This window comes from Rhinopithecus bieti, unplaced genomic scaffold (genome assembly GCF_001698545.2).
Source record: "Rhinopithecus bieti isolate Rb0 unplaced genomic scaffold, ASM169854v2 scaffold_27006, whole genome shotgun sequence".
Lineage (NCBI taxonomy): Eukaryota > Metazoa > Chordata > Mammalia > Primates > Cercopithecidae > Rhinopithecus > Rhinopithecus bieti.
The window spans coordinates 2622590-2645076 of record NW_016813373.1 but is presented as its reverse complement, the minus strand read 5'-3'; the positions used below and the strand labels follow the sequence as shown (position 1 = coordinate 2645076).

General features: G+C 39.9%; 1 protein-coding gene across 7 annotated transcripts in view; it reads right to left on the bottom strand.

Moving 5' to 3' along the window:
* The window catches only part of RGL1 (ral guanine nucleotide dissociation stimulator like 1), a 297516-nt gene that overhangs the window by 121159 nt on the left and 153870 nt on the right, over positions 1–22487 (bottom strand). For 4 of the 7 annotated variants that reach the window (XM_017848080.1, XM_017848077.1, XM_017848078.1 and 1 more), the window contains exon 3: positions 9193–9303. The exons of 2 other annotated variants lie outside the window; for them this stretch is intronic. In XM_017848080.1, coding sequence (XP_017703569.1) covers positions 9193–9303 — 111 coding nt within the window. Of the gene's footprint in view, positions 1–9192; positions 9304–10305; positions 10544–22487 lie in introns of those variants that run through there. One more of the 7 variants, XM_017848081.1, reaches the window with a different exon arrangement.

Below are 22487 nucleotides of genomic sequence, written 5' to 3'. Positions count from 1 at the left end.
AGAGAGGTTAAGCAACTTCACAGCTCAGGCCTGTATAGCTCACATGTGGCAGATGTGAGTTTTGCATGGAAGTCTGGCTCTAAAGCATAGGTTCTTGACCACTGCACTAAGCTACCTCCCTATACCAAGGTTCCTGCTGAACATACCCCTGAAAAGGAAAAGCAGCCAGAAGGTGCCCGTGTCTACAAAGTCCCCAACTAAGCTAATTCCCTAGCCAGGCCTTGATGGCTCCGGACCCTAAAGTCATTTTTAAAACAGACATGTTTATTGTGTCATGTCTTTAGAAGGAATCAGCCTTTGGACAGAAAGTGGCAAGTCTTTACCCTGTGCTTCACAAACTAACCAAATGCTTCAATTACCTGAGTTTTCTATTTAGGAGTATCAGTTATCTCAATAAACAATTTCAAGTATTGCAATTTAATTTTTTTTTTTTTTTTTTTTTTTTAGATGGAGTCTCGTTCTGTTGCCCAGGCTAGAGTGCAGTGGCACCATTTCTGCTCACTGCAACGTCCACCTCCCAGGTTCAAGCGATTCTCCTGCCTCAACCTGCCCAGCAGCTGGGATGACAGGCACATGCCAACACGCCTGGCTAACTTTTGTATGTTTAGTAGAGATGTGGGTTTTCACCATGTTGGCCAGGCTGGTCTTGAACTCCTGACCTCAAGTGATCCACCCATCTGGGCCTCCCAAAGTGCTGGGATTACAGGCGTGAGCCACCATGCTCAAACAAGTATTGCAATTTTAATTGGAAAAGTCATGACTATAAAGCATTTTATTTTTAGCCAATGTCTAATCCAGTTTCAGTTATTTTTACCTACATACTTAAATGTTCTTTTCTCAGATAAATATTGTCCACAGACTCTAGCTCCATCACTTCTAGTGCCAGAAGTTATGGGCATAATAAGAACAGCACATACCTATGGAAGAATTACTAGCAAGAGGGTTGCAGAGAGATTCAGTTGACATGACTGACCAAAGACATCCTACCCTTAGCAGAAAAGGTTGCTTTTGCCTTCAAATTGTCTTCAGAATTAAGAAACTGGAAATATTCAGCCTTGGCTTCATTTTTACAAAAGATGAAAATGAGTATTCAAAACAGCAGGAAATAAGGGGAAAAAGTTGAACTGCTGAATTCTTTGCAGAAAAGAAAAACATAAAAAACTTCTGGGCGAGTTTACACAGGATTAGATTAACTGTGCTGAAACAAATTCAAATGAATGGACCGCAGATGGCATAAGCAATTAAACGCTAGAAAATGTAGGGTAATGAGTCTGTGAGAGTTTAAAAAAGATCTAGAACCACCAGCAACACCCCACCCCCAACCACCACCACTGTTATCCTCAGAAGTCATACGCTGCATAACATAAAGGAGAAGGTGGCTTTGAGGAAGCAAGCCAAGCAGAGGCCCAAAGCATTGGGGAAAATATGCAGTCACATCAGTGGAAAGACACAGGTACTTCTACAATGATAAGACGAAAGGATCAGTGGGAAACGACATGACTCTGTCTCTCTCTGTACAAGACTAACTGCGCTTCCTATAAGGTGGTGTCTTCTACCAAATGTCGTAAGCTTGTTCTCCTTTTAGTCCTTCCTTTCTTCCTCTGTTTTTATTCTTTTTGAAACTAAAAGTAGTTCTCCGAGTAAAGTCAATCAAACAATCTCAATAATGACACAATTAAGGGAAACCAAGCAAAACAGGACAAAGTCAAGCTTTGATCAATTATATAGAAGATGCCATAAGTGACATTATAAGGTGAACCAAATCCTAAAAAATAAAATGTGAAAAGACATTTTAATATATAGGCTGTGTGTGTATTTAAGTGAGAGGGTGAGACTGAGAGGTGGTAGCAGTAAACTAGGGAAGCATTCTATCTTACTGAAATTTTTCTTTTATACAAGGAGTGAGAATGAGCAATCAGAGTGAGCCTCCAAGAGCAGTAATGTCAGCTGCTAGGATAAAGAGTATCAGACAGAATTTAAACACATTGTGTAGGAAGATGGAAAAAGACCAGGACACCTAACCATAAAATTTCTTGTGTCCCTAACAACACTATTATAAGTTTAACTGCTGTTTTCTAAAACACAACTCTGTAATCATAGTCCTGTGGGTTCCATATTTATTCTCTCTCCATGGTCTGCAGATTCAATTTGTTTGGTGTGTAGGGAAACAGAAGACTTTAAAAAAAGAAAAGAAGAAAGAAAAAGAAACCACCAGCTCTGCAAAGTTCTCTGGAATCTGAGAAGTCAAGCAGTGCTTTCTGCCTTGTTCATGGTGAGCCTAAACTGAGATTTCATCTCTAGACATGACACATCAGGCATGCCTGGATCTGGTTTTTCTGCCGAGCCTTCTAACAGGAACACAGGCATTTACTAGTGTATATGGAGGAAGGCTGACTTGAAGTCCCTAGTACATTTCACCCAAAGTCCCCAGTACATTTCACCCAGTGAGAAGAGGACAACACTGACTCCAGAAAGCCTTTTGCTGACCTGCTCTTTGAAACCAGTGTGCCTGCCAGGAATCCTCGCCCTGTGCCCCGCCTACACTCATCCTCACCTACCTTGTCCACTCTGCTGCCACAGCTTCAGTCAAGTCCTCATCCCTTTCTTCACCTCATTACCATTAAAGAAAGCCTCCTCTTGGGTCCCCATGCTCCAGTCTGGCTCCCTTCCCATGCATCTCCGCTGCAGCTGTCAGTCATTATTCTAAAATGCAAATTTGACCATGCCACTCTGCTTAAAACTCTTCAATGACTATGCTAACATTAAAGATGAAGCAGATTCCATAGCTTAGCATTCCAGGTTCTCGGTGACACGACTCATGCCTTTCTCTCCAGCCCCCTTTCCTCTCCCTTTCCCACCAGGTTCCCTTATCTCTTCCCCAGGCTGAGCCTCACAGGGGAAGTCTCATTTCAGGCCTCCATGCCTTCCCACAGGCTGTGCTCTCTAGTGGGAATGCTGGCCCCCAGGGTCCCAGCCCTCATTTAACTCCTACTCATCCCTCACTTCTCCATTCAAGGGCCCTCTCCTCTGTGCAGCCTTCCTGGACTGCCCACCTGTCACTCACATTTGATTTAAATGCCCCCGATTCTGGGCTCCCCTAGCAATGGTTACACTTACCACAATATATTGCAATTAATTTAACTTTGTCTCCCTCATTTACTTGTAAGTTCCTCTAGAACAAGGAGTATTTTACTTTGTATTCTCAAGATTTAACATGGTGTCTGGCATAAAGTAGGCTTTTGATGAATAAATGAATGGTATGGAAGGAGAGGTTAGCAGGCTCAAATGCAAATGACAGAATCATACAGAAATATGCAACAGCAGTGAGAGAGTTCACACTGGATGTGTTTACTAGCAAATGACCCAGAAACTGCCAAAATCTCCAAAGAACTCCAAATCAACTCTATGTCTCGAGACAGTCACACCCACTGGCAACCCAGACACAGAGCTGAGCTTCTCTGGTGGAATGAAGTAGCATTTCTTATCTTCCCCCATTTAACCAAAACTTTTCTTGCTCTGTTCATAGACATTAGTTTTTTATGTAAAAAGTACATGATGGTACAAATTAGAATGTTTTACTATATAGTGTATTTTTGCATATCTTAACATAAAATATGTAAGACAGTCAAAAGATTATGATTATTTAGAAGGGGCAAGCTTAAAGAGACACACATACCATGGGCAAAGGAAACTAAAAGGAGTGGGATTGGGCAGTGACAAACTCCAGCTAAGCTCTAAAGTGGAGAGGCACAGTATTTACCTTATTTCCCTCATTTTCTTTCTAAGAGTAAAACTCCAAGAGGCTTTTTCCTTATAATTTCACAGAAATAAGAATAAAATATGTTCATAAAATTATTTTAACAGAATATACATTTTTAAGTATAAGGAATTAACGTGCCTCTTATATTTATCCCATTATGTATTTGCTGGGAGTTGACATGTATTTTGAACTCAGTTGGGTATTCCCTGGACTGGTGAATTGAAATGGATATTCTTGATTACACGTCACATATTCCTAACACAGATCCCAACAGATTCTGAAAGCACCAAAAGGATCCAGTGTAATATCTCAGGCAATTTAAATTTACTGTATTTTCTTGATTGATAGAGGCTACCCTATCACTGGATTAATAATTTTAAAAACATATTTCTAAAGTCAAAATTAAAAATACCAGTTAGCTCATTTACAGATAGCTGCTAAATTCTGAAATCTACTTTCTAAAGCCTAAATTAAACATTCCAATAGACACATATAATGCAATCCAAAGGCCTGTTTTCCTAGATGAAAACAAGGATGACCAACTATAAACTAAAGACTCCTCTAGAGCTTATCTCCTTACAATTCTAAAATCCCACTCCTGCACTTTCCAACCACACATAATTGTAATGCTAGCCAATGCTTTTTAACTCATGCATTGCCTTTTTTTGTCAACATTCAGCAGCAAGAAAAGTACAACTGGACCTCTTGGTTTTAAAAGACACTGGGGAATGTTCGTTAAAATGAATAATTGATACCTTTGTGCCCTACTTTGTTCCCGAATGCGTGTAAGACAGCTATAATCAATATGTAATTGATTTTTCTTGCTCCCATGCCCCTCTCTCCTTCTTTGTAAGTGAACATCTTCATGTAGACTTTGTTTTAAATGAGAACCAACTATGCATTCATACTTAGAAAAACAATTAGTCCCCCAAAGAAGGATGAGGCATGATCTATTCATTCAACAAACATATATTGAGTTTCTGCCAACTAGATGGCCATGGTTGCAAGCTTACAGTCTAACGGAAGATAACAAACAAGTAAACAGGCAATTACAGCAGAATGAGGTAAATGCACGACCAGAAGATGCAGAATGGACGCCTCAACCAGAGCTGGGGGATTAGAGAAGGTTCCCAGAAGTGAAATTAGCTGAAAATTCCAGGAACTGTATGCCATTTGAAGGCAACATAGATAGCAACAACACAAAAATGCCAGGTAGAGTCAATCCGAATAGAACATCCAAGTGAGAGTCAACTTCTCAATCCAGATGTGACACGTGGTTATCTTACCACCATACCCACATAACCCACAATTGGCCACAATTTACCCAAATGCCACTTTCTATAACCTAACGTTTCTAGTTTCTTTTATTTCTACATATATTCAACTTTCTCCATTCTATTTCACTCTCTTTACCAGTCTCCCAGTTATCTTGCATTTCAACTCGGTCCCACAAACATTTATCAAGAGCCTATGTGGGAAACGGTGTGACAAATACTGGATACAGGGCAGAAAGGCCCCAGTGCCCTCCCACAAGGACTGCATGATCACAGAAGTACAGGACTAAGAAGAGCCACGTGACTAACCACTGATCATTCCACTGCCCACAAATTTTGCAGAAGTGACCTAGCACTCACAATCCTGCCTGTACAACAAATATCCTCACTTGGAACTTATCTTAAGCTGACATATTTTTCAGACCCTGAGTCTGTCACATTCTGAAGACAACAGCATGAACTCTTGACACCAAAGCCCTTCCCTAACAGTTGAATGCTTTTCCTCTGTCCCTTCGAGTATTCATCCTGAAATGGTACACTTCCTGTTTCCAGAGGATACTGATATTTTCTTAACTCATTTCTACATTATCACTGTCCATATACAACCACAACACTGGGACCAAAGACAAATAACAAGTTTTGACTCTTTGCTCTTCCAAAAATCACAAGATAAGTGAACGCGTGGGTGAAATTACTTCTTTTTTTAAGAGACAGGGTCTCACTCTGTCACCCAGGCTAGAGTGCAGTGGCGCAATCATGGCTCGCTGCAGCCCCGGCTGATGCGATCCTCCCACCTCAGTCTCCCAAGTAGCTAGGACTATAGGCACACACCACCACACTCAGCTAATTTTTTAATTTAATTTTTTTTTTAGTAGAGACGGGGTCTTGCTATGTCACCCAGGCTGGTCTTGAGCTCCCGGCCTCAAGCAATTAGCCTGCCTTGGCCTCTCAAAGTGCTGGGATTACAAGAATGAACCACTGTGCTAGGCTCGGAATTGCTCTTTAATGTCTCTTCCAATCCTAAGATTTTTAAAATTTTGTGGCATAATTGAAGTCATTTTTCTTTGAGAATTATAGGTGGGTAAAATTATCCCAGCCTAAGATGTTATTGTAAAGGGAAAATAGGTCAGCATTTCAACATTTGGTTTTTCAAAGCTGCCAACATAATCTCACTGTCAATGGGCAGGGATGCAGCTGCATGTATAAGTAAACTGGGCCTGGGACATACTTGGTTGTAGTTTTCCAAACACAGGGTTTTACTTTAAAAGATCAACTGAACACAAAGTTTAACAGACAAAATAAAAAAGAATGACCTAAATGTTTTGGACTGTATAATACTTCACATCTGAGGATATGTAATTATTTTGCTCTCCTCCCCAAAATTGAATCTTAATTATGTTTTGAGATCTGAGTACTATAAAATATAAAAATTATATTCCATCTTTTAGGCATCTGGAATAAGCATTACAGACATGCAACAAAGCTATGCCTACCCTCATGTGCTACCTAACTTCATACATATCTTCATATCTTCGATGCACCCTGCTTTAAACCTCCAAAATGGGGAGTTTTTCAATGAGATACATAGCTTCACAACAAATATCTCAATTTGCAGCTTAAGTTATCACTCTATTCATGAAGAAAAGAAAGTTACATCTCTCAAGTCTTGCAACATTAGGGAAAAGCACACCCAAAGCATCCTCAGTCTTTTGAGCCAATGTTCTTTTCTACTACTATGGAAACAGCCTTAAGGTCCCAGGAAATTCTTCATAACAAGGAGCTAACCATCTGGATTTGAATCTGGTGTTTACCACTTCATAGCTGTGTGACCCTGGCAAGCAATTTAACCTCTCTGGGCACTAGTTTCCTCATGTTAAAAAAGAGAGAGAGAGAGAGATCATCACAACACCACCTTCCTCAGAAGGTTGTTGTCATACTGCAATAATTTCCTCACCTGACCCCATTCTCTAGTAACTCTGAAACTAGTTACTTTGAAGAATTTTGAAAGGGTACTGGAATACAGGAAAACAAACATGGGGAAGCCACTCGGTTCTAAAGAGAAAGGTTTTGTAATTGCTATGGCTCAATGGGTTGAGTCACATTTAATTAAGTCTGGAATTTTCAAGGACAAAAACAGAACTTCCCAACAGGACACCTAAGACAAGAAAACATGTAGATTAGAGCTGAAGAGCCCCTAGGAACTTGCAATTAAGGAGTAGGCTGGTAGCAGTAAATCACACTTTATTGAAATGGGGGCGAGGGGGACAGATTCCTCCATCAACTAAAGCCAATCTTTTCACATTATCCTCCTTCTCAATATTTCATATCTACTGTTGAATCCAGGGTGAATTAACTCTGAACTATGTATAAATTTGAGAACACTGGGTGAAGAGAGAAAGAAGAAAAGAAGTGAAGTCCAGTGAAGAGAACAGTCAGTGGGCATTGCTAAATAACTCTGAGCATCTAAATACATGACAGTTTGTAGATGTGGGGCATACAGAGTGAACCCCTCCATTTCCAGTGACTTACTCATAACTAATGTTGTATATGGCTAAAAACTAAAACAGTCACCCAAGCAACATCAGTGTCATTAGAAAGAGAGGAATAACCTGATACCAAAAAAATGCGATGACCCTTTTGAAGACAACTGGTTCAGAAGCTGTGAATCATTCTGAAACAGCTAAAGGCCAAACCACATGGACGCCACATTTAAATAAAATACATACACACAACCACCAAAAACAAAGTGATGACTTGTCAGAACTCTAGTTCTGCTTTCCCTATCAGGTCTGCTGGTGATGTACATAATTAATTTTAAAATCATACTCTGAGTAAGGTAGGTTCTTGGTAAGTAAAGACCTCTAGTTCTCACTGGAAGGTTCCTATCTTTCCAGACCACACCTGCAGATGTCATTAACAGTTTATGGCCCTCATGGGTGATACCTTGGCCCAAAGTACAGCAGCAGGAAAGGCCTAAGTTGAAGCAGCTGGGGAAGCCCAAAGCAACAAATGCCTGTGTCAGCAGACTCATGGCAGAGGAAGTGATTGCTGCCGGCCATGGGCCATCATCCTGCCTTAAACTCCCTGGAGTTACAAGTCACACATTACCACTACTCTTAACACGAAGACCTGTGCAATTCTGTGTCCTGTCCTCCTTCACACTCCACCTTTGAATGCTGCTCAAAGTATTCTGAATTTCCGGAGACTCCAAGCCACTAAAGATGGGATGCAAGTGCATAAATCTTCAACACTGTGAAGCCCATCGGCTAGAATAAGGCCAGCCAGGTGAAATCACACTCCATCCCCTCTATTCAGCCAACCATTATTTTCTTTCTCTAGGCTTTTTGGGTCGCCTCTCACTGCCTGGTCTGAGAATTACTTCTCTTTCCAGATCAAGAATCCCTTCATTCTTCCACATGTTTGACACTTGCCCAAGTAGTGATCCTGTCACTGAGATTTCCATTTCTCACATTCGCTTTATTTGGGATGTGTTGAAAGATCTACTAGGTGATATCTACAAACTTGCATGACCTCACCCAATATTTTAGAATCTCAGTGGAAAAGAGTCCTGTTTACAGAAGCAGCATTTTCCCAAAGGCCCACCACTCTACACACAAAGTGGTAGGTACGATGCATCCATTTGCCTTCTCCCAAGATATAGAGAAGAGATCACAATAGGAAATCTACCACGCCTCAAAGGATGCAGACTTGGAATGCTCTGTCTCCTGAGCAGTCTGGGTACCTCCTAGAGATATAGGAGAAAGGCAGACACTGACAACATCAACAGGCGGAGGGCAGAGAGAGACAAGGGTGCCTTCTGGGCAAAGCTGCTTATGGCTCTTGTCTAAGAGAGTGCTGCTCTCTGGGCCTGTATTCTGTGTGTCATCTTCCGCCACTCCACCCCCAATGTATTTGCCAAAGACCTCAAGATGTTTCTAAGAGGTTCTAAATTATTGACAAACCTAGGGAAGATGCTTTTGAAAACATTATATACAAAAAGAGACCTGTTCAGCTACTGCAAACACTTGGTCATTAGCATTTTCCTTTTTAAAGTGAAAAGAGGAAAAAAAAAAGCCTGCCTCTGTTAAATAATAATGATATTCACAGAACAACAGACACTGAAATTCCAAAGTTCACCATCTTGCCAGCTTTACTCACCCCTAGCCATCTTGCTCCTTTATTGGCAGCCTGTTGAATCTGGACTCTTTTGAGGGTGACATGGTAAACAGCTCCTTCCTCTACCTCTTCACCCCAGTCCTGAATCGAGCTCTGCCAGGGACGGGATAAAGAGAAAGAAAAAGAGTATTTTTTCCTCTCTGCTAACCACAATCTATCCCAGCTGCCTTGCTGCTTACAACAGCACTCAGGGCACAAGATGGGCTGTTCAAAATAAATATTACAATCCGAGCAATACAAGACACATTTTGATAGAGGGAATGCTGAGATTTTCTTGGCTTGTAGCCCCTTCCTGTGGTATCAGGATCCCCAGACTTTTCCATTTAGTTATTTCTCCTAGACTTGCTCACATATCTTAAATAGTTTGAAGTCTTTCTTTTTCTTTATAAAGAAACTAGTTTAGTCCTGATTAACTTGTCCCCTTAAGAGAAAGGAAAATAATTCTTTGTAAAAAAAAAAAAAAAAAAGAAAAGAAAAAGAAAAGAATAAGTTTGTACTCTTTAAAGTGGCTAAGTCATTGAAGAAACCAGATTTTAAACTCAGACACAAACAAGTGTTTAAAACGCCAAGAGTCCTCACTCCTTTGGAAGTGAAGTGGTTTGCTTGTCTTTTCTCCACATTGTTTTGGAGCCCACAAAGTTAGCGGGGTGGAAAGTTTATATTTCCGTAAAATAATCTGGCAAGTGCAGAAAAAGCAACACATCATCAGGCAGTTTCTACTAAAATCTGTGCAGCGAACCCCTGGATTTCCATGTCCCCAGCTAAACCTGAGGTTTGTGTTAAAGAGCCGCTGGGACGCAGAAGCGCTGCGCGGTTCACCCACACTAACAATTCTTTTTCCTTCAAAGTTCTCCCCTCCTGACATGCATCTGGCCCCAGGCACACCACAGGCAATTGCTAAGAAAGTAGGTATGGTTGAAAGGGAGAAGACACGCAGAGAGAGAGGAATACAAAGCGGAGTGAGAGAGCTTTAGCTCGCAAGTATGGAATCGGATTGCTCCGTTCACTCCGAGGGAGTCCAAAACACGCCCAGCCAAAGCGGGAGAAGATTCCCCACCAGAGAAGCCTCGGGAGAAGGCAGAGAGCTCTCGTTACCATTTTAGCTTGCCAAAGCAATTTCATTCTCAGTTTTCTCTCCGGTGCGCGAACGCTGCATGATGCGCCCTGCTCGGAAGCCAAGGCAGTGTCTGCTGGGCTCAGCCCGCGGCGCCTCGCCCGGGTCCGGGTCCCGAGCGGCCGCCGCACACAGACACGCGCCGCGCTGCCCCCGCCGCTGCCGGTGCGCGCGACTCGGGCCACAAAGGGAGCGCGGCGAGCGAGCGAGCAAGCGAGGAGCAGACTCCTCCCCACGCCACTCCGTGATGTAAGGCTTTCCTGTTTGTGCTTGTGAGCACACTCTCCCTTTCTTCAGTCCCATGGATAAAGTCAGCATGAAAGCGTTTCTCCAGCGCTGAAGGTGATTGGGAAACAACACTTTCAAGTTTATCAGGTTTTCCTGACGGTCACCAGGTGCCAAAATAGAATTGAGTGTGGGATGGAGGATTTGTGTGTCTTCTTCCCTCGCTAAAACAATGGAAGGAGAACGTCCGAAAAACTTCCATTATCTGCCTATTATCTATTTTGATTTTACAATAATTAAGTCAGAATGACCCCAATGAGAGCCGCAATACTAGAAGCCAGGAAGTTTTTCATTAGGACAGAGGATAAGGTCAGAGGACACCTGGGTATTCCAAAACCGTGTCCAGGGGCTATGCCCTCTCCTGCATCAGCACACTGCCAACAGGAAATCGCGCTGGGCTTTTCACCACCCATTATGATAAGGCTCAATTACCGAGTAACTGGCCATTGTGGGTGGGAAGGGAACAAAACAGTAAGGTTTTGCTGGGACTGACGGTGTCCTAGAGGTTCTGTGAGTCTTTGTGAGTAGCCACTATGGGTTGAGTTGCTTGTACTGTAGGGACACAGTAAGATCATAGCCACAGGAAAAAGCTCTTCATCAGATGACTACCAGCAGGAGTTTTATCATAATGGAAAGATCTACTATAGGGATAAAAGATTATTACATTTTTTTAGATCTAGTTTTAACAAGTCAACAGCAAGAGATACCAGATAATGCAGTCAAACTTGACACCTGCCAGAATTCCACGCAAATTGCAAATACCTTTAGGGCTCATGTCTTTCATACTATTCACCCTAAATGAATTTAATCACCTTCAAATTAAAAAAAAAAAAAAAAACAGGTCTCCCACTAATTGCCATACTATGACATAAGCCTGGGTTTTGGTTAATAGTAAATATATCATGAGCTGAAAATTTAGAAAATCAAGTGTACCGATGTTCCCAGGAGAGCAGAATAAATGACAACAAGGGCACATTAAGGAAAAACAAAAGGATCTGTGGACACTTGAGAACATCTTCAAGTCATTCAGCCAGGTTATCCCCATACAACCAGAACCTAAGGGCACAGTGACTGTATAGAGATGAGATGCCCTTTTAGCAAACTGAAGTGGTTGTTCTATAATGTAAAAAACAAACAAAAACACATAGACTAAATCCTTCTATGATGATCAGGACACAATGTTGCTGGGAACCAGAGGAAAATCATGTGGAGGCCCTATCTCCCTGCTTGTCAAGCCATCCTCAGGAACCCAGGCCCACCTCTAGAGGACCTATTAGGTGATCTTGGAGACCACAAAATGCAACTGAGGACAGTTAAACAACCTGTAAGATTAACTTTGCCACTACTTTAACCTGATTTTTGGCTACACATTTGGCAGTAACTGAAATGTTTCCATTCCAGGGATATTAAGCAGTTTCTTCAGCCTCACTCTTCCAGGAAACCTTCCTGGACAGAGTGGCTTATAATTCACAAGGCCCCACTCAGGTTTCAGATCTACTCATGGTTCTCTGTACTCCAATTCCCTGGCTGGCCACCTAGTGTGTAAAGGGGAAAGAACTAGCTTCAAGGCAAGTGAATACAGCTTCACATCCAGCCTTGCGGTGAGTGAACCTGAACGCTACTACCCTGAGCCTTAATTTCCTTATCTGAAAAATGGGACAAACACCTACCTGAAAGAGTTTGAAAGAGGATCAAATGAAATAATGCATGCAAATCATCAAGCCCATGGTAAGTGATCCAAAAAAGTTCCATTGCCTCCTTATTGCACTTACTGCCAAACCATATTTATCCAGACTCACTGAAAAGCGTGTTATGTATGCAACACTAGGAAATCTGAAATGATGTCTTCTCATGGAATTACTTTAAAATTTCAGAGAGGTTTTCCAAGAATAACTATTTGTATTTATACCTCACAATGTATTTAATTTTGTACAAATGCTGTTCTGCAAAAAAAAAAAGAGGCAGACTTTATGCTAGATAGAACAATTGTGTGTTGCAGTTTACAAATTTTTTAATATTCATTTAAAAATATTTCATCAGTAAGCAGTTAAGTCCATATTACCTTATTACCTGTACCTTTGGGTTTAAGTACTCCTGGTCAATATGTGGGAAGACAAACCAGTAAGCCATTTATAACTCAGTTGGTGTTTCTTTACTACAGTAGCCTTCCCGCGACCTAACAGAGTCCTGAGAGGATAGGTCAAGTTTAGTTAAAAGATCAGGAATGTTTTGTAGTTTTTAGAGAGCAAGACTTGCATCTCTTTGGTTCAGTTGATTGCAAGGTACTTTATTCTGATACTATTGTAAATGGGATTGCTTTGTAAATTTCATTTTTAGATTGTTGTTAGTATATAGAAACACATTAATTCTTTATTTTGCAATTGACTGAATTTGTTTATTAGTTTGCAGGATTTTTTTTTTTTTTTTTTTTTTTTTTTTTTGCTGATACACCTAAATAGAAAGACATCCCGTGTTTACAGATTGAAAGACTTAATATGTTAAAATGTCCATATTACCCAAAACTTTCCACATATTCAATGCAATCCCTCCTAAAATTCCAAGTGTATTTTTAACAGAAATGACAAAAATAACCTTAAAATTCACATGGAACTACGAAGGATCCTGAATAATCAAAGCAATCTTGAAAAAGAAGATTAAAGCTGCAGATCTCATGCTTCCCTATTTTAAAACATATTACAAAGCTAGAGTAATCAAAACTTTATGGTACTGGCATGAAGACAGACATACAGACCAATGGAACAGAACAGAAAGCCCAGAAATAAACCCAAGCGTATGTGGTCAACTGGTCTTCAATAAGGATGCCAAGAATACACAACAAGGAAAAGATAGTCTCTCCAACAAATGGTGCTGGGAAAACATTTGTACAAAGACTAGATCACATGCAAAAGAATGAAATTGTACATTTATTTTATACCATACACAAAAATCAATTCAAAATGGATTGCAGACTTAAACATAAGACCTGAAACTATAAAACTCCTTAAAGAAAATTGTTATAGTTTGGTTTGCTTGACCCCTTATAATCTTATGTTGAAATCTGATCCCCAGTGTTGGAGGTAAGGCCTAATGGGAGGTGTCTAGATCATGGAGGCAAAACCCCATTAATGGCTTGGTGCCATCCTCAAGGTATTGTGTGAGTTCTCACTTTATTAGTTCCAGTGAGAGTTGATTGTTACAAGGAGTATGGCCCCCATCTCTCTCTCGCCTCTTCTCTCACCATGTGTTCTCTGTACATGCTGGCTCACCTTCCCCTTCTGCCATGAACTAAAGCAGCTTGAGGCCCTCACCAGATGCAGATGTTGGCGCCATGCTTCTTGTGTACAGCTTACAGAACCATGAGCCAAATAAACTTCTTTTCTTTATAAATTACCTGCTCTCAGGTATTCCTTTATAGCAACACAAAGGACTCAGATAAAAATATAGAGAGAAAGCTTCATTATATTGGCCTTGGCAGTGATTTCTTGGATATCACACCAAAAGCACAGGCAAGAATATTAAAATTAGAGAAGTGGAACTACATCAAACTAAAAAGCTTCTGTGCAGCAAATGAAACAATCAGTAGAGTGAATAAATGACCTATGGAATGGGAGAAAATATTTGCAAATCATGTATCTAATAAGGGGTTAATACACACAATATTTTAAGAGCTCTACAACTGAATAGAAAAAAAAAACCAATTTTAAAACAGGCAAAACACCTGAATAGATATTTTTCCAAAGAAGACATACAAATGACCATCACATATATGAGAAAGTGCTCAACATCACTAATCATCAGGAAAATGCAAACCAAAACCGTACTGAGATATAACTTCACACCCATTAAGGTGGTCATTATTACACACACACACACACACACACAAACAAGTGCTGGAGAGAATGGGGAGACATTGAAACCCTTGTGCACCGTTAGTAGGAGTGTAAAACGATGTAGCCACTATGGAAAACAGTATGGAGGTTCCTCAAAAAATTAAAGATAGAACTACCATATAGTCCAGCAATCTCAGTTCTAGGTATTGACCCAAAATAATTCAAGTTGAGATCTGAAAGCGATACTTGCACTTCCATGTTCATTGCAGCGTTATTCACAATAGCCAAGATGTGGAAGCAGCCTAAATGTCCATCAACAGATGAATGGATAAAGAAAATGTGGTATAATTAAGTATTAAAAAGAAAGAAAATCCTGTCACATGCAGCAACATGGATGAACCTTGAGGACATTAATCTAAGTGAACTAAGCCACTTACACAAGGACAAATACTACATGATCCCACTTATATGAGGTATCTAAAATAGCCAAACTCTTAGAAGCAGAAAGTAAAATGGTGATTGCCTGGGGCTGGAGAGAGGGGAAAATGGGGAATTCCTGTTCAGTGTGTACAGAGTTTCAGTTATGCAAGATGAATAAGTTCTAGAGATCTGTACATTGTACTTACAGTTAACAATAATGTACTGTACACCCAAAAATCTGTTACGGGGGGGGAGATCTATATTTAAGCATTAGTATGTTGCTAGGAATAGTTTTGTGTTGCCATATTTGGTGGGCACTGACAGTAACAACAGAAAAGTTCTAGCATATAAGAGGAAAGAGGTATGGAAGAGCACCAAACTGGGGAGAAAAAATTTTTTCTTGCTTTACAGTTTTACCAGAGCCAATAAATAAAGAGCAAATGCAAGCAGCTGGTGTGTTGATTCTTTAAGAGAGTCTGTCTAGAAATGGAACTATATAATATATATACCCTATTCATTTATTTATTTATGTAGTCATTGGTCTCTATGACACCACATTTTTCTACACTTTATTCTACCTCTCTGGCTGCAAGAAGAAGTAAAAAATACAAAAGTTATGACAGAATGTACTTATGTAGGATGATACGGAGTGATATTTATGTGTCTGGATAAATGATGGGACATTTAGCATATGAGTTTAAATTCCAGCTCTAGATGACTTGCCAACCAAGAGTCTGACCCTCACTTCTCACAGCCTTATTTTCCTCATTTGTCTCTTGTCATGCTTATCATGAGGATTAAATGAGATATACTACATGAAGTTTCTGATAGTGCTTGAAACATAGGAGGCATTGAATAAAAATGTATCTCCTCGCTCTACTCTCACACCATTTCCCTTTAATGTAATTTTGTATCTGTTTACTGCTTTTGGTTTGTAACCTGAGTGTTCTTTATACTTTTGCCTGGGTAAGATATTATATTGCATAACAGAAAAGTAAGGACAGTGAAAGTATAATGGACACTGTACTTCTAAATAAGTATGTAATAAAACTTGTCTTAAAACCATATATCTGATAAGTGGTTAATATCCAAAATATATAAAGAACGCATACAACTCAATAGCAAACTAACCAACCTGATTTTAAAAATGGGACAGGGGACTTGAACAGACAATTTTCCAAAGAAGACTGACAAATGGCCAACAAGAGTATGAAAAGATGCTTACTATCACTAATCATCAGGAAAATGCAACAAAACCAGAATGAGATATCACCTCATACCTGTGGGGATGGCCATTATCAAAAAACAAATGATAAGTGCTGGTGAGGATGCAGACAAAAGGGAACCTTGATACGCTGTTGTTGGGAAAGTAAATTGGTATGGCTACTATGGAAAACAGTATGGTGATTCCTTAAAAATTAAAAATAGAACTACCATATGATCCAGAATTCTAGTTCTGGGTATTTATCCAAAAGAATTTAAATCAGTATCTCAAAGAGATATGTGCACTCCCATATTAATTGCAGCATTATTCACAATAGTCAAAATATTGCAGATACAATTATTATTCAGCCTTAAGAAAGGATGAATAATAGCCAAGCGCGGTGGCTCACGCCTGTAATCCCAGCACTTTGGGAGGCCGAGGTGGGCGGATCATGAGGTCAGCAGATGGAGACCATCCTAGCTAACACGGTGAAATCCTGCCTCTACTAAAAATACAAAAAATTAGCCAGGCGTAGTGGCAGGTGCCTGTAATCACAGCTACTTGGGAGGCTAAGGCAGGAGAATGGTGAACCCGGGAGGCAGAGCTTGCAGTGAGCCGAGATTGTGCCACTTCACTCCAGCCTGGGTGACAGAGCAAGAGTTCGTCCAAAAAAAAAAAAAAAAAACCGGGAAATCCTGCCATCTGTGGCTACATAAATGGACCTGGAAGACATACTAAGTGAAATACACCAAACACAGAAAGACAAATACTGTATGGTCTCACATGTGGAATCTAAAATAGTCAAGCTCATAGAAGCAGAGTAGCATGGTGATTGGCAGGCTAAGGGGGTGAGAGAAATGTGGTGATGATGGTCAAAGGGTGCCAAGTTTCAATTATACAAGATGAAAACCTTCTAGGGATCTACTACAGGTCTGTAACACAGTGCCTAATAGCTACCAATACTATACAATATACTCAAAATTTTCCAAGAGGGTAGATCTTATATTTAAGTGTTCTTCACATACACACACAAATAGTAAGAATATGATACTAATAATAATAAAGGAGAAAGGAGGAAGCTTTGGGAGGTGATGATATGTCTATGGCTTTGATGGTGGTGATGGTTTCATGGGAGTATACTTATCCCCAAACTCATCAAGTTGTATACATGAAATATGTACAGCATTCTACATCTCAGTCATACCTCAGTAAAGTTGTTTTTTAAAAAAACTTGCCTTGGAGATGGCAATATCAACATAAAATGGTAAGAAATGAGAAGGCCTTGGCTTTGTCATCCTCAAACTCAAGGCTGCACTGTAATGTCCTATGCCCAGTCAAAAGTTTAGAAGAAAGCGGTCCTGAGAGGGCAATAATAATAATAATAACCATGCGAAGAAAAATAAATAAGTAAGAGGGCAGGATTTCCATTCCACACTTTAGTACTACTGAGCACAAATTGCCTCTGTTTACCTATAACCACTACCTAAGCAGACTAATGTGAAACTTCTCCCACTCACTGGTAGTGGACTTTTGAACAAAACTGATAATTGTCCTTTTGCAATATTTTACTCATAAACTATAATAAAGATTATAGATCCATAAAAACTTTTGGAGGAGGACATAAGCAAATAAATCTGGTACTTCTTGATTCCTTCCTCCAGCAATATGAAAGCATTGTCAAAACACAAGGTATTTAGTTCTTCCAATGTCCCTATGAAATGCTTCTCCCTAGGTTTGCAGGCTGCGTTCCTTACCAATCAACTTTCCATCTTCAGTTTTCCATTATCAGTTGGGCATTCTGCTATAGTTGTTCCTAGCTATGATAACTGTGGTTTCACCTGCTTTTTCCTTGAAGTTTCAACCTTCCTTTGCAAAGGGTAAAGAGCCAGTCATGTTTGGTTGAAGATGACCAGGCCTCTGAAAACTCCTTAACCAGTAAGCAGTTGCTTCCATTTTCTGAAGGACCCAGTTGATTTTGTTAGTTATCACATAAATACTATAAGGTATGAGTTTAAAATTCTCAATGCTCTGTTATTACATTTTTATATTTAGGCAAGCAAATTACAAGTCCATTTTAGGCAGACCTTTTACAACGAAAGAAGGAGGCTGCCCTAAGGTATAGAAAACGAAGACAGAAGAAACAAGCAAATAGCACTCAACAGATGGTAGGCCAAAGGCAGAGAGCTCCTCGGGCCATGATGGCAAACATTTTTCAACTAATAATTCACCAATTGTTGGCAATTATTCTTTTTTTTTTTTTTTTTTTTTTTTTTTTGAGATGGAGTCTTGCTCTCTCACCTAGGCTGGAGTGCTGTGGCACTATACCAGCTCACTGCAACCGCCACCTCCTAGATTCAAGCGATTCTCCTGCTTCAGCCTCCCAAGTAGCTGGGATCACAGGCGCCCACCACCATGCCTGGCTAATTTTGTATTTTTTGTAGAAACAGGGTTTCACCATGTTGGCCAGGCTGGTCTCAAACTCCTGACCTCCAGTGATCCACCCGCCTCAGCCTCCCAAAGTGCTAGTATTACAGGCGTGAGCCACCACGCCTGGCCAATTGTTGGCAATTATTCTTAATCGTTGATGACGCTCTCCTGAGGAGGAAGCTGGATACTGAAATACTATTTGTAACTTGGACTAATGAGCATTATTACCTCATCTAATTATATATTTCTGTAAAAGAAAAAAAGGACAGCCCACCAGAAATTTGTTCACACGGTTGAAAATATCAAAACATACAACCATCAACTCAGAAATAATGCCAGGTTGTGTGATATATAGTAAAATATCTGCAGAATGGGAGCTGGGTGAGCTGATGCCATGAAGACTTTGACCAAGATTGAGGAAGGAGTTACTGGGCAATTAGTCAAATCATATCTTTTTGTGGGACTGAAGCAATCTCCTTTTTCATAATAGTGGTATTGAAATGGTACTGAAAACCAAGATAAACTAGAACTTCTATAACAAAGTAGCTAAGAGTAAAGGCTCTGCAGTTAGAGACAACTAGATTTGAGTCCTAGACCCAACACTTCTCTCTGAGGCAAGGTCTTTAACACCTCTAAGCCTATTATTAAGAAAATAGGGATACAAGCCGGGCACAGTAGCTCAAGCCTGTAATCCCAACACTTTGGGAGGCCAAGTGGGTGGATCACAAGGTCAAAAGATCAAGACCATACTGGCCAACATGGTGAAAACCTGTCTCTACTAAAAATACAAAAATTAGCGGGGTGTGGTGGCACACACCTGTAGTCTCAGCTACTCGGGAAGCTGAGGCAGAAGAATTGCTTGAACCCAGGAGGCGGAGGTTGCAATGAGCCGAGATCGCACCACTGTACTCCAGCCTGGTGACAGAGCGAGACTCCATCTCAAAAAAAAAAAAAAAAATAGGAATACAAACACCTTCCTCACTGGCTTATAGCAGGAATTAATTGAGATAATTCACAGCATGCCTTTAGTACAGTGCCCAGCAGCATACATAATGTTTTCTATTATCTAGACACTAGATACTAAACTCTAGATACTAGATAATGTTGTCTATCATCATCATTATTATTATCCGTTACTACTACATGTTAGGTCAACGAATTGCAAATGCTTAGGAGACTATGTTAAAAATTAGACCCATATTTTGAGTAGCTCAAGGTTCTTTAGCTTGAAGCCAAATGCCATGATACAGAGATTACAGCAAGAATTATAAGCCCCACACACTGTCCAGTCAATGAGCAACATTTACTGAGTTGCTACACAACATAGAAAAACACCATGCTTGATTTTCTTGCCCACTTCAATTTATCCTCCACACATTGACCACAGTGATCTTTTCAAAACCCCATACTATCCTTTCCTGTACTTAAATCCCTCCAGTGGCTCCTCATTGCTAAGTATAGAAACCTAAAGCCTTTTCACATGCCATAGGGTCTTGCCCAGGTTGGCCCTTGCCTACCTCTCCAGCTTCCTTCCACTCATCTACCTATACTCTTTGGGCTGCGGCCACCCCAGTCTTCTTTCAATGTCTTGAACATATCTGGCTCCCTCCCTTTACAGAGCCTTTGCTCGTGTGGTTCTCCATCTTTGGGACATTCTTCCCTGTTCTCCTCTCCCACCTCAGTTAAATACCCCTATTATGTGCTCTCATGGTACCATATTCCTTTCTTTGTAGCTCTATCACAGTTGTAATTTTACACCTAATTGTATGATTATTTGATAAATATCTGTTTCTCCTGTTTCTCCCATTAGACTGTACACTCTATCAAAGCATGGGTAATGTCAGTTTTTTCTCATCACTGTATTTCTAGCACCTCACACTGTGCCTACCACATAGCAGATGCTCAATAAATAATTAGATGTAGATAGATACCATGCTATAAATTCAGTAAGCGTGGCTGGGCATGATGGCTCATGCCTGTAATCCCAGCACTTTGGGAAGCTGAGGCAGGAGGATCACTTGAGCCCAGGAATTCAACACCAGCCTGGGCAATGCAGCAAGATCCTGTCTCATAAAAACAAAATCAGCAAGTGCTTAGTAATTATAGCTGAATGATATAAATAAATCTTAGATATTGTCTCTACCTTAAAGTTGCTTGTACTCTAAAAGCAGAGAAAAGGCATAAGGTAAATGACTACATGATGTTACAAAGCCACACATCAGCAAGTACAGATTAAGAGAGCAGGGCAGACTAACAATGTGGCCCTGAGACACTGAGAAAATGAGTCAGGTAGTGCTCACTCTTAAAGGACCAGGTAATTTCAGCTTTTATTAAGGCTGTGTTAACCACTACCTTTGAAGAAATACAGAAATATGTTTGGGGAGGAAGAAAGAGGAGTCTTCCAAATGGCATATTCAAAGGAGATAGAAAGAGATGATATTTGTTTGGAGAAGTGGACCATATAGTTCAGGTAAACAAGGTGTGAATAAAGTAGCCAGGTGACAGATTTTTAAAAATTTTTCTTGAAAGATAAATGAACAGTGTGAACAAGAGGACGTTTTTATTGATACATATTTATGAGGTACATGTGATAGTTTGATACATGCATACAATGTGCAGTGAGCAAATCAGGATAATTAGGATATCCATCATTTCAAACATTTAACATTTATTTCTGTTGGGAACATTTCAAATAATCTTTTAGCTATTTGGAAATATACAATAAATTACTGGGCACCCTATAGTCACCCTACTGTGTTATCAAACTGTGACTATATTAACTATAGTCACCCTACTGTGTTATCAAACACTAGAACTTAATCCTTCCAACTGTACTTTTGCACCTATTAACCAATCTCTTCTTCATTCCCCTCTCCACCTTTCCCAGCCTCTCTGGTAACCATCATTCTACTCTCTTCCATGAGATTAACTTTTTTTTAGCTCCCACATGAGTGAGAACATGCAATATTTGTCTTTCTGTGCCTGCCTCATTTCACTTAACATACTGACCTCTAGTTCCATCCACATAGCTGCAAATAACAGAATTTCATTTCTTATGGCTGAATATTGTTCGTGTTTGTGTGTGTGTGTCCACATTTTCTTTACCCATTCATCCAATGATGTACACTTAGGTTGATTCTATATCGTGGCTATTATGAATAGTGCTGAAATACACATGGAGGTGCAGGTAGCCCTTTGATATACTAATTTCCTTTGATATACTGATTTCCTTTCCTTTGGATAAATACCCAGTAGTGACATTGCTCAATTGCATGGTAGTTCTTTTTTTATTTTTATTTTATTTATTTATTTATTTTTTTACAAACTCCATGCTGTTTTCCATAATGGTTATACTAATTACACTTCCATTACACTGTATTAGAGTTTCTTTTCCTCTGCATCCTCACAAGCATTTGTTATTTTTTGTCTTTTTGATAAGTCATTCTTTTTTATTTGTATTTCCTTGATGATTAGTGATATTGAGCATTTTTTTCCATATACCTGTTGGTGATTTGTATGTCTTTTTTTGAGGAATGTCTATTCAGATCCTTTGCCCACTTTTCAATGGAATCGTTTTGTTTTGTTTTTTCCTGTTGAGTTGTTTGAGTTCCTTATATATTCTGGATATTAGTCCTTTGTCAGATGAATAGTCTGCAAATATTTTCTCACATTCTACAGGTTGTCTCTTCACTCTGTGGATTTCTTTTTTTTTTTTTTTTTCCTGTACAGGTTTTAGTTTAATCTAGTCCCACTTACCTATTTTTGTTTCTGTTGCCTGTGCTTTTGAGGTCTTAGCCATAAAATCTTTGCCCAGACTAATGTCCTAAAGCATTTCTGGTAGTTTTATAGTCTTAGGTCTTATGTTTAAGTCTTTAATCCACTTGAAGGTGATTTTTATACATGGTGAGAGATGTGGTCTAGTTTCATTCTTCTGCATATGAACATCCAGTTTTCATGGCATAGTACTGAAGACAGTATCCTTTCCCCATTGTATGTT